Raw genomic sequence first — 13,875 nt, forward strand, 5'->3', positions numbered from 1 at the left:
AGCTATCGCGGTGGCGGCTTTTTGGGCTGCCCATGTTTGAGGTGACCGTCGACTCGAGAAGAAGAAGAATATTTTAATTTTTAGGGTTCCGTACCTCAAAAGGAAAAACGGAACCCTTATAGGATCACTTTGTTGTCTGTCTGTCTGTCAAGAAACCTACAGGGTACTTCCCGTTGACCTAGAATCATGAAATTTGGCAGGTAGGTAGATCTTATAGCTGGCTTTAGGGAAAAATCTGAAAATCGTGAATTTAGGGTTAGATCACACAAAAAAAATTAAATTGTGGTCATGAACTAATAATTAGTATTTGCAATATTCGAAGTAAGATAACTATATCAAGTGGGGTATCATATGAAAGGGCTTTACCTGTGCATTCTAAAACAGATTTTTATTCATTTTTATGCATCATAGTTTTTGAATTATCGTGCAAAATGTCGAAAAAATACGACCGTAGTACGGAACCCTCAGTGTGCGAGCCTGACTCGCACTTGACCGGTTTTTTTCTGGTGGGAGGCTTCGACCGTGGCTAGTTACGATCCAACCCGCAAAGCCTTGCCGCCAAGAGATTTAGCGTTACGGTACGATGCCGTCTAGAAACCGATAACAGATTACCTATGGGTGTAATAAAAACTGTCATACCCACCGAGGATGGTCGTACCCGTTCCAAGTTAGCCCGTTACCATATTAAACTGTATCATCACTTACCACCAGGTGAGATCGCAGTCAAGGGCTTCAACTTTTTCTTTGAAATAAAAATAGCAAGCAAACGAGCAGGCGTGTTTTAAGTGATGTTAAGTGATTACCACCGCCTTGGTGGTAAGTGATTACATTTACCACCAATGCCATGCCGGCCTTTCAGGAACTTGATGGTCTGCCCCTTGAATAACCCCATGTTGTAATCTAATAGGAACACCGCCGAAGGCAGTTCCTTCCACAGTGTGCATGTGCGTGGAAAAAAGATCTGGCACAACGGGCGGTCGAAGTGCTCTAGACACCCAGGTGGTGAGGATGAAATTGTTTGCGGTGGCGTGCGGTGCGGTTGTAGAAAAAGGAGGGTGGAATGAGATCAAACTCTTCAGATAACTCGCCATTCTAGAGGCGATATAACTTCAACTTGTTATAAAAAAATATTTGATAACCCTATCCGAGTTCGCAGCGATAAAGCGACAAAGCGTATCAGATATTTATCTCTATAATTAAATGTATTAAAGTCAAAGATTCCCGGTTTTAGATAATACCTATTTAATTGAGTGTCAATGTACCACTTCGGCTAAAGGTTTTAATTGGTAATTGATAACGATGCCCGCTACTTTACTTAAGAGATTCTTCCTTATCTTCACTTTATCTGTGACTTCGTAAAATATCGTATTTGACGAAACCTCCATTAATTTATTCAAACAAGATAAACTTCAAAAAGTGAAACTCGACTACTAGATAATTTACTATAATAAACCACCGTGAAAGAAGAAAAACACCTACAAAGGTGTTTTTCTTTTTACTGAATATTATAATTTTATACTTTTCAATATATACAGTGGAAACTCGATTAAGCGGACTAATTGTTGTCGTTTCGAGATTCGGATAATCGAAAATCCGGATAATCGAATGTATGAAGAAAAGTGGGTTTTGTGCATATTATGTAGTTCAATATAATAGTATTTTCAATTTTCAAAGTAAGATAACTATACCAAGTGGGGTAGCATATGAAAGGGCTTTGCCTGTTTGTGTGATCTAACCCTAAATTCACGGTTTTCAGATTTTTCCCCAAATGTCAGCTATAAGATGTACCTACCTGCCAAATTTTATGATTCTTGGTCAACGGAAAGTACCCTGTAGGTTTCTTGACAGACAGACGGACAGACAGATAGACAGACAGACAGACAAAGTGATCCTATAAGGGTTCCGTTTTTCCTTTTGAGGTACGGAACCCTAAAAAAGGTATTATTAAATACTTTCCTCTACTAGGAAATCCGGATTTGAAGGAGTAAGTCAACTCAACTGCTCTAAACTATATTAGCCTTTCCTGGATTCATTTGCAAGCTCTAAATCTAGAATTCCACGGATAGTTTTAAACTTGTTCGCGCTAGAAATGTAAAGGGAATACTGTAACGAAATACGTGCTTCCATTCCACTGGTGCGGCGTTGCTATAACTATAAATTGCTTATTTTATTTTAGACGGAAAATTTCTTACGAGTAGGTATTTCTTTCTACAAAGAAAACCTTGACGACACCTCCCTGGCGCAGTCGTGAGCGCCGTGCTCTTATTAGTGGGAGGTCCCGGGTTCGATTCCTGGCAGGGGTTTGGAATTTTATAATTTCTAAATTTCTGGTCTGGTCTGGTGGGAGGCTTCGGCCGTGGCTAGTTACCACCCTACCGGCAAAGCCGTGCCGTCAAGCGATTTAGCGGTCCGGTACGATGCCGTGTAGAAACCAAAGGGGTACGGGTTTAATAAAAACTGCCATATCCCTCCCAGGTTAGCCCACTATCATCTTAGACTGCATCATCAGGTGAGATTGCAGTCAAGGGCTAACTTGTATCTGAAAAAAAAAAGAGTAGGTACTTACATGTTTTGTGGAAATGTAATTTTGTAACACAAATGCTTTAGGTACTAAGTCAGCATTAAATATGTTTCAAAGTCGCATTTGACTGTTATCATACCTGGTGATAATTTTTTTTTTTTATTTTATTTTATTTTTTTATAAAGAATATTAGCCATGTTACATGACGCCACGCTGGCCATGTATGGATTGGTAGACCTCACACACCTTTGAGAACATTATGGAAAACTCTCAGGCATGCAGGTTTCCTCACGATGTTTTCCTTCACCGTTAAAGCAAGTGATATTTAATTACTTAAAACGCACATAACTTCGAAAAGTTAGAGGTGCGTGCCCGGGATCGAACCGCTGACCTCCGATTAGAAGGCGGACGTCCTAACCACTAGGCTATCACAGATTTATTATTATTATTATCTTCCGTATCTTATCCCACGCTACGTAGGGTCGGCACAACATGTCTTTTTCTTCCACTCACTTCTGTCACACGAGTAGATATTCTAGGGATATCTACTCGTGTGCTTCTGTCATTCGTCAACGTATTATCCACCCCTTTTACACGCATATCCTCTTTCACGCAATCTATCCACCTTTTCTTTGGTCGTCCTCTCCTCTTTTTTCCTTCTACATCCATATTTAACATTCTTCAAGTGACACGGCTTGGCTATCACAGATTTAATATAGTATAATATAAATTAATCGTTCCATCTAAAAATTCAAATGAGTCATTTCACAAAATAGCACAGCGTAGATCTAGATATTTGTACTCCGAGGCGTCTCCGGCAAACAATCGCGGGCAAAACTTGAAAAGACAGCAATACAGGAAACTTGGGGAAATTATTCCTGCCCCGGCGAAGTTGGTGCCCCAACTTATTTATTTGATTAACCCAAGGGGCATTCTCTCCCTTTTATAACATGAAGTTATGTTAGCTAAGTTTCTTGGCTCTAGAATTATAGACGAGAAGTATATAGTTTTTTTTGAATAGGCAATAATTACGCATTGCTCTCCCTTCCCCTATTGTAGCAGAAACTTATTTTTATTAGTAAACTATCTCATGCCCGTGACTTCGTACGCGTGGATTTACGTCTTTCAAAATCCCGCGGGAACTCTTTGATTTTTCCGGGATAAAAAGTAGCCTATGTGTTAATACAGGCTAAAATATATCTCCATTCTAAATTTCAGCTAAATCCGTCCAGTAGTTTTTGCGTGAAGGAGTAACAAACATACACACACACACACATACAAACTTTCGCCTTTATAATATTAGTCGGGATTATCTCTTTGTAAAATGCCTTTACAGTAGCCAGCAAGAAATACTGTACATCGACCTTTAGAATGAGATTTCGGCTTTGTAGAGCGTTGTCTCTGACACTCATATCTAGTGACGTTTTGTCGGTCTCAACGACAGAGACAACGCTCTACGAACCGCTATCTCTTTTTAAAGGTCGACGTACAATATTTCCTACCGGGTACTGTAGTTTGTCTTTTTTTAATGTCTAATCTAATCTGACAAACACGTTTTCCATAAAAATAGACCCTACGAGTACTTAGTTCCAAAGTTTAAAGATTTATACGTGTACCTTTGAGACTAAATGTTTTAACGAAAATCTGGTGAACAACTGACACAGTTTTTAGGATTATCTTCAAAATTTCATTCATTTTGATTGGTTAATTCAAATGACAATCAAACTACATTTGTTTGGAGCGCACTACCACGGTAATGTTATCTATACAGTATTGTAACTCGACCGTATCTTTGAAATAAATACCTACAGCAGCGCGGTACGTAAACATGCGATAGGGCTGCCTGCCTCCGGCATTTTAATTACATTTGCTTACCTACTTTGTGTTTAAATTGTACTTGTCATTTGCCTACTTTGTATTTAAATATGTACTTGTCATATTAAATATATACTTGAACTTTTTTTTAGTGAAAAAATCGTGCGGTTATTAAAAAAACAAAACACCATCCGTTCGTCACTGCGGCACAGTCGCGACTGGCTGCACCGCGAGATCGAGGCGCGTAGGTACCTATAGCTCGCGTTTCGCCCGTTTGTATGAAGTTGGAATACTGCTATAACATTACCGTGGCACTATCAACAAACTCCTCTTAAAAATCTCGTGTAAAAAATTACTTACTAATCACCCTACAATATCTTTCACTAAAAGATTAAAAACGATCTATATTTAAATTATATTTTTGTTTGTTTCAGATCACAGCCGGAACGAATCAAAAGATAATACATCAACCGAGAACACCCTAAAAACAAATATGGCTACCAATACGTTAGAATCCAAAAATAAAACCACACTCAACACATAGGGGAAGTGTACTGTACATTTCAAAATGTAAAAGTAAAAATAAACTATAGGATATCCGGATGAATGTACCTTCAAAAGGACAGACATTTATAACAGAATATGAATGTGTGTATAAAGTGACATTATAAATTCATATGAATGTGCTCGTTCAGTGACATTGTTCATAATGTCGAACTATTATAGGATGAGGTTGACGAGTCGATGTGTTAAACCCTTGTTTCTGTTGTTGCGGACTTGGTGGTGTTGTGTTTTTGTGTTGTGTGTTTGTGTTGGTGTGTGCGGTGGTTACGTCGAACAGAAGTTCGCGATGGAGCCTCAGGATCAGGTGAGTTAATATTTTCATTCTATTCTAGTACTTATTAGTTATTAGAGTCTAGGTTATAGATTGTCACATTGAAATAACGCATAAAGAACAAAAAGCATGCCCGGTTTCCTCACGATGTTTTCTTTCATCGTTGAAACGAGTGATATTTAATTTCTTAAAATGCACATAACTCCAAAAAGTTAGAGGTGCGTACCCGGGATCGAACCCGCGACCTCCCGAACAAGAGGCGTACGTCCTAATCACTAGACTATCACGGCTCAAAGAAATATTATCATCACGATTAACTCATTGCCGGCTTGCTATAGAGCACGGGTCTCCTCTCAGTATGAGAACGGTTTGGCCATAGTCCACCACGCCGGCCAAATGCGGATTGGCAGACTTCTGCACACACCTTTGAGAACATTATTGGACAACTCTCAAGTATGCCGGTTTCCTCACGATATTTCCTTATTTAATTTCGAAAAGTTAGAGGTGCGTGCCTGGGATCGAACCCCCGACCTCCCGAATATTAGGACGTCCTAACCTAGGCTATCACGCTCAAGGAAATACAGCATAGTATATTTTACATGAGCTGATAAAACCAAACAAACTTAAAGATACCTGTCGTTTGGATAGGTACTCTTAGAAAGATCATCATCCATCATCGCCGGCTCACTACAGAGCACGGGTCTCCTCTCAGAGTAAGAAGGGTTTTGGCCATGGTCTATCACGCTGGCCATGTGCCTACGGATTGGCAGACTTCACACCTTTGAGAACATTATGGAGAATTCTACAGCATGCAGGTTTCCTCACGATGTTTTCCTTCAGGGTTTAAGCAAGTGATATTTATTTTCTTAAAACGCACATAACTCCGACAAGTTAGAAGTGCGTGCCCGGGATCGAACCCGCGACCTCCCGAATAGGAGGCGGACATCCTAACCTAGGCTATCATGCTCTAGGAAATATAGATAGTATTTTTTACATAACTCCGACAAGTTAGAGGTGCGTGCCCGGGATCGAACCGAGGAGGCGGACGTTCTAACTACTTGTCAAAGAAATATAGAAAGTATCTTTTGCGTGAGTTGATAAAACCAAACAAGCTTAAAGGTACCTGTCGTTTGGATAGGAACTCTTGGAAAAATAGCCCGCAGTAAATATTTTCACTGAGAGCGGGAAACTCAAACACAGCTGTATCGGTTCACGTAGGTTTTGTGGCGACGGGAACATGGACACGAAAATATTAACGATAGGTACAGCTTTTACTTCTAGTGATGTTTTCTATTTTATATGTAACCTTACTGCCACGTATAACTGAAGGACCTTCAAGGCAAGAGTGAGTAGGCATATCCTGCAATTAAAAAATACTTTTCTTATCATATTGTATCCTGAGTAATAAAAGCTTTTATTAATGCTCACAATAAGTCCATGATTTTAAGAGCTAGTGCATTTTAAGCAATTAAACATTACATCTATTAACGGTGAAGAAAAAAATCGCGAGGAAACTTCCATGTCTGAAAGCTCTCCATGATGTTTTTTTTAATTCATTATAGACAAATACTTGACCACAATCACACCTGATGGAAAGTGATGATGTGGCCTAAGATGGGACGCGTTTACCTAGAAGATGCCTATTCCCTCTTGTTTTAAACATGTAATTGGTACTCAAAAGCTATGTGATGTCTGCTAATCCGCACTTGGCCAGCGTGGTGGACCATGGCAATATTGGCCAGTATTGAGTCGGCAATGGTTTGATGATGATGATCCAGAATGGTACCTCAGCCTTCTGCCCTGCATCAAACACACAAATCATCATCATCATGATCAACCCATCGCCGGCTCACTACAGAGCACGGGTCTCCTCTCAGAGTGAGAAGGGTTTTGGCCATAGTCTACCACGCTGGCCAAGTGCGGATGGCAGACTTCACACACCTTTGAGAACATTATGGAGAACTCTCAGGCATGCAGGTTTCCTCACGATGTTTTCCTTCACCGTTAAAGCAAGTGATATTTAATTAATTAAAACGCACATAACTCCGAAAAGTTAAAGGTGCGTGCCCGGGATCGAACCCCCGACCTCCGATTAGAAGGCGGACGTCCTAACCACTAGGGTATCACAGCTTATCACTAAGCTAATCACTATTATTGGTATTACCTTTTATAATAAAATCCCGCAAACTATTTTGGACTTACCTTTGCACAAGTTTAAAAAATCTATTAAAAATATGCTCCTGAAAAAAGCATATTACACAATTGAAGATTATCTAAATGATAAAAGAGCGTGGATTTGACCTGCAGCTCGTTCCAGCAACGCACAAGACTGCAAATACTATTTTATACATGGCATAATATTGTACCTATATCAAATATTTGAAAAGAGCAACCGCCGAGTTTCTTGCTGGTTCTTCTCGGCAGGAAAGGCATTCCGAACCAGTGGTAGATGCATCCGACTATTCGTAAGCACTTGTAAAAGTTTATACGAATAAAAAAGATTTTCATTTTCATTTTCATTTTTCATTTTCACTAAACACACAAATATGCACATCCAAATAATTAAAGGAATCCTTCACACGTTAAGGTCGCCCGTCGCTGGCGTCACTCTCTGTTTGTGTCAAAGCCTTTAGTTATACTTTATTTGATAAATCTACACGTAAGATAGCGCTCAGATTAAAAGGTGCCCGGATGTTAAATGAAGGCGCCATTATTCTTGCGGGGAGATAAAGCCCGAGATTATGGCGTAAAAAATTAATTTCCTTTCGTGTGTAACCGTAACTGGATATTGGCACCGATTCCGTTGTCTTTCTCTAAACTTTTTTTTTTAAAATATTTAGAAACAAGTTAGCCCTTGACTGCAATCTCACCTGGTAGTAATTGATGATGCAGTCTAAGATGGTAGCGGGCTAACATGGAAGGGGTATGGCAGTTTTTATTAAACACGTTTTTATAAAATTAAATTTAGAGTATCTGGAATGCTAAAAAGGGACAGAACATGAACTTTACATTTAAATACTCTAAATTTTAGTGTACGCTACAAATTTAAAGAGTAGGCTCGCGACTGTGCGCTAAAATCACGGGTTTTGTCATCTAAAAATTAAATTTAAAACTGTCAAACTGCTGTCTTTTTCATATTACATTAATAAAAAGAGGATGCGAATACTCTAAAATTGGGTTGTGCTCAGAATCAGTACCAATGTCGTAGTGTGTGGGAGTATTTACTTGTATAAACATTCATTTGTCAAATCAAACATGGCTGATTGGTTATCTTAGCGTCTCTAACATGGATTTAGGAGGTACCTATAATACGTAGACTATAACTTACCACAGTTCACGACAGATACAAGTTACTGTACTGCAATCTTTGCATCTGGTGGTAAGTGATGATGCAGTCTAAGATGAAAGCGGGCTAACCTGAAAGGGGTATGACAGTTTTTTACTAACCCCTTTGGTTTCTACATCGGAATGCTAAATCGCTTGGCGGCACGGCTTTGCCCTTATGGTGGTGACTAGCCACGGCCGAAGCCGCCCACCAGACCAGACCAGAAATTTAGAAATTATTAAATTCCAAACCCCTGCCGGGAATCGAACCCGGAACAGGGAACACAGTTAGGGAACTTGTAACAAAACGTTGAGGCTTTCACGTCACTAGCAGGCGTCAAATGTTACTAAGCCATCGATATTAAATGACAAGATATGGTCAAGCGAACAAAATTTTCACGGTTTAGAAACCAAATAAATCAGCGCCACCTCTTAGATACTAATGAACGAACCGTTTGAAATCCAGACGTCACTGAGGTTGCATTGGTTCTAAAGCACCACTGAGTCGGTGCCATTTTGTTTGTTCAATAGCCCTGTCTATACGAAGTAATATATAAGTCAATGATAAATTGCTATCACTAGGCCATCACAGCTCAATGTGATCTAAAACAATACTTATAAATGTAATAATTTCTTTTTTCAGACTGCAGTAGTAGGATCGAGGGTGACCTTACCCTGTAGGGTGGAGAACAAGGCAGGTCAGCTGCAGTGGACGAAGGACGACTTCGGCCTTGGACTGCATAGGGAGCTCAGTGGGTACGATCGCTATAAGATGATCGGGAGTGATGAAGAGGGTAAGTGCCTATCTGTTCTATCTTAAATTCTCTTACATAATCCCCTTATTATAAACTAGCTAATGCTCGCGACTTCGTCCGCGTGGACTACACAATTTTCAAACCCCTGTTTCACCCCTTTAGGGGTTGAATTTTCAAAAATCCTTTCTTAGCGGATGCCTACGTCATAATAGCTATCTGCATGCCAAATTTCAGCCCGATCCGTCCACTAGTTAGAGCTGTGCGTTGATAGATCAATCAGTCAGTCAGTCAGTCAGTCACCTTTTCCTTTTATATATTTAGATGCCAAAGTGTGTTTGTTTGTTGGTTTTTTTGGTTTGTTGGTTTGTCCTTCAATCACGTCGTAACGGTGCAACGGATAGACGTGATTTTTTGCATGGGTATTGATAAAAACCTAGAGAGTGATAGGCTACTTTTTATCCCGGAAAATCAAAGAATTCTCACGGAAATACATGTTTTAGGATTTTTAGAAATTCCACCCCTCATCTGTTTTCAAAAGTTCCATGCAAGCGCAGCTTTGTTTGGGTCAGCTTGTATATTATTACTAGCTTGGAATAGAATTAGCTTTGTTAAAAATCCCGTAGGAACTCTTTGATTTTCCGGGATAAAAAGTAACCTATGTAACTCTCCAGGTCTTTATCTATACCCATGCAAATTTGATTTGATTGAAGGACAAACCAACAAACCAACAAATAAACGCTACTTTCGCATTTATAATAAGGGTGATAGCGTTCACCACTGAACCAAGAGGTTGTCAAAAAGGTAACCTTAAATTGAGGTTAACAGTATCGTTCACAAACTTTCGTAACGGAAACTTTTGATTGACATATTATATTAAACCGAGTTTCTACACCGGATTTAACTTTAAACTTTGGAATTACAAACGTTTGTATGTCAAAGACGTATCACATATTCCTGACGTATGAGATTTGAGGAAGTTTACGTTAATAGTGAAACTTCGAGCTTTCGAGAAGCAAAGTAATTAGATAAGGCCGGCTAAAGCTTTAAATAATACTAGATTACGTCCAGGACTTCGTCAGCGCAAACCCGTATTTTACTTACTACAAACACACTTTCGCATTTATAATAAGGGGATCCTGTTGAGGTATAAAAAGTTATAATATTGTTTGTTTTGCAGGTGATTACTCGTTAGACATCAGGGAGGTGACGCTAGACGACGATGCGAAATATCAGTGCCAAGTCAGCTCTGGATCAAGAGGTAAGAAAATATCAATCATTATTAAGTATACACTAGATTATAGTAAAAATTATACAATTGAAAACTTGACAACATTAATCACCAACAAGTCGGATCATCATCATCATCATCATCATCATCATCATCATCAACCAATAGACGTCCACTGCTGGACATAGGTCTCTTGTAGGGACTTCCACACGCCACGGTCTTGCGCCGCCTGGATCCAGCGGCTCCCTGCAACTCGTCTGATGTCGTCCGTCCACCTAGTGGGGGGTCTTCCAACGCTGCGTCTTCCGGTGCGAAGTCGCCATTCCAGCACGTTGGGACCCCAACGTCTATCGGTTGTACGAACTATGTGCCCTACTGCCCATTGCCACTTCAGCTTCGCAACCCAATCGCAACAAGTCGGATCAGGGATTCTTAATTGAACTATGTAAAAAAGTAGCTCACAAGACGATAAGTAGGAACAAAGCATAGGTGGCAATATAGTACCTATATCTTAAGTATAATTTATATTGTAAAAATTTAACAACTTAATAAAAATTTAACCCCTATGTTTTGATCTTACTTACAAATAATTTTACCAAAACGCAGAATACATTGCATAGATAAGTACTTGCTTTAAAATATCGAAATCAATAATTCTATACAAAACATTAAGAGCGGACAGTCTTCGACTAAAAATGCAAAATAGGCTCAGCGATTGAGCCATAAGATTTAATAGACAAACACACTTTTGCATTTGTAATATTATTCTCACCTCTTATTTCACCTTCTTGGGGATTTTTGAGAATTTCTGAAAATCCTGAAACACTTATTTTTTCATTTTAATCAAAATCCCAAATACCAATTTTCTTAGGTAAAACTTAAAAAATAATGGGCATACATACAGAGTTCTCAAAGTACAGTTACAATCTATGTACCTATTTTACAGAATGCCACAGCAAGGAGGCACTGTAGATGGGTGATATTAAAAAAATAAACTCAACCTAATTTACGAACCATACCGATACACGAAATCCCACAAACAAAAACCATGATCTCGTTCCACGTAATGGTTTGAAGATCAAAATTACAAAAATACATTTCTCATAACTCGACCGAGATCTCACGATATAGGATGTAATTTGAGATGTAACACAATAATTATGTAGTAGTCCGAGACCTCGTAGGTAATTTTGAAAAAGTGCTTGACAAAAACTAAAAACTGCTTCTTTTGCATTATGTGGCTATGGCAAACTAGACCTGCGAACAGGTTCGCAGTGAATTCATATATTTTTTTTTATTCAGATACAAGTTAGCCCTTGACTGCAATCTCACCTGATGGTAAGTGATGATGCAGTCTAAGATGATAGCGGGCTAACCTGGAAGGGGTATGGCAGTTTAAGAAAAAAACCTCAAAAATTGTGAACCGTTCTATTCGGAAGTCATAGTAGGTGATTAACAAGAAACCAACTGTGAAGGTTCTTGTCTTTTAATGTCATTTTTTCGAAATTACTTTTAATTACGCTTGCATTAAGGAAAATCAGCCAATTTGTTTTTGTATTCCCTTTGATAAACACCGTTATACTCTGATGCCTGCGACTTCGTCAGTCTGAAATTTGATGTTTGACATTTATTAGGATGAAAGTGTAGCATATCCTTCATCGGGATCTTTATGCCAAATTTCATCGAGTTCAATTCAGTGGTTAGACCACGGAAAAGTAACATACAGACTTGTGCATTTATAACTATGTAATTCATTAGAAATAGAAATTTCATTCAGAAGAGGTTTCATTAGAAAATAAAATTCTTCATTGAATTTAAATTCAGCTGGTAAGTCTGGTGTACCTTATAAGTTTTCCATGTTATTAAAGCACCTCGTCAAAAAAGCCTACGGTCTCTCAAACTATTATGTGAGAAGTTTGTTCAAACAGTCCCTTGTTAACTTTATTGGTAGCAGCTTGAAAAAATATAACTAGCAATTTTGGTTTCAAGTCATGAACGCTTCGTGGTAATACAAATTATGAGATCATCAAAATTATTGTTCTACGTTTCCAATGATAATAATATATTGTAATTTGTTTAGAAAGGAACTAGAAGATAACCACATCATTAATATTAATAGTTGAACAAATTTGGTTCTGGTATATTAAATTGATATACGTTCCTTTTATAGCATTGGTTTCTCCGTTAACGAACCACTTGCTTCTTATAAACTTAAAAAACTATTTAGATTATTTTAACGCTATTAATTGCGTATTATATATTATGTTGACAGATAATTCGGTTATTCGATTTTTTTTGCGCGAGGAATCAGCTTGATTTAATATTATTACTATTATTATTAGCTGATGCCCGCGACTTTGCCGCGTGGATTCATGTATTTAAATCCCGTGAAAACTTTTGATCTTAGAAATTTTATCTTATTTATTTAGAAAATCGAGGTGGAGGTTGAATTTCCGAAAACCCTGAAACACGTATTTCTTCATTTGTGACCGAAAACCCAAATACCAATTTTCATGCAAATAACTTGAAAATGACTGACGTACATACCAACTTTCATCCCCTATTTACCCCCTTGGTAGTAGAATTTTCAAATACGTGGAATACTTATTTTTTTATTTTTAACCGAAAGCTTTAATACCAATTTTTATCGATGTTACTTCATAAATGACGGACTTTGATACAAACTTCCATCCCCCATTTAACCCACTTAGGGGTGGACTTTCGAAAAATCCTTTCTTAGTGGATACCTACTCTTAACAGAAAACACGCCTTCAAAATTTTATGTCTTTACTCTCTAGGTCCAGCGCTTTAGGCCGTGCGTTGATTATAATATAAGTCAGTTAGTCAGTCAGTCATGAGATAAAATGTTGCATAAAATATGCCTGTACCTCCTCCCTCTACCTGTACCGCTTGCCTTGGATATTTTCATGTTTCGATTTTCATAAACAAACTTTAAAAAATGCTGCGTATTTGTTGCTTGAAATTACAAAAATGTTCGATTTCGCATACATTTTCAATACAAAAAGGAAAAAGTTAATTTCCGAGTGCCATTTCACGAACAGTATTGACGTGTTTTAATAAATTAGGTTATGCTTTTACAATGTTGTGTTCCAAAAGTGGTACCTACTCCTTTAAGCCGCTTATACCAGATATGCAATATGCAAAGCCTTTATTTTCTATAGAAGTGGTGATTTTATAAGTGTAAGGGTTTGATTCCCGGCAGAGGCAATATGGGAATATAAAAAATCAAATACAAAAAATCACGTCCGTCCGTCCGTTGCACCGTTGCGATGTGATTGAAGGACGGGCCAACAAACAAACACACTTATTTATAATAAGGGTACTGATGGTAGAGCTGACACGTTTACTCACATGAAATAAATATTATTCATCTAGC

At 38.4% G+C, this 13,875-nt stretch overlaps 1 protein-coding gene across 2 annotated transcripts in view; it reads left to right on the forward strand.

Moving 5' to 3' along the window:
* Window positions 1-13,875, forward strand: part of LOC117993821 (irregular chiasm C-roughest protein-like) — a 144,284-nt gene that overhangs the window by 60,703 nt on the left and 69,706 nt on the right. For both annotated transcript variants that reach the window (XM_069507128.1, XM_034981689.2), the window contains 3 exons: window positions 4,771-5,204; window positions 9,139-9,289; window positions 10,428-10,508. In XM_069507128.1, the coding sequence (XP_069363229.1) occupies window positions 5,046-5,204; window positions 9,139-9,289; window positions 10,428-10,508 (391 nt within the window). In that variant the 5' untranslated portion in view covers window positions 4,771-5,045. The remainder of the gene's footprint in view (window positions 1-4,770; window positions 5,205-9,138; window positions 9,290-10,427; window positions 10,509-13,875) is intronic.

This window comes from Maniola hyperantus, chromosome 25, assembly GCF_902806685.2.
Source record: "Maniola hyperantus chromosome 25, iAphHyp1.2, whole genome shotgun sequence".
Taxonomy (NCBI): Eukaryota; Metazoa; Arthropoda; class Insecta; order Lepidoptera; family Nymphalidae; genus Maniola; species Maniola hyperantus.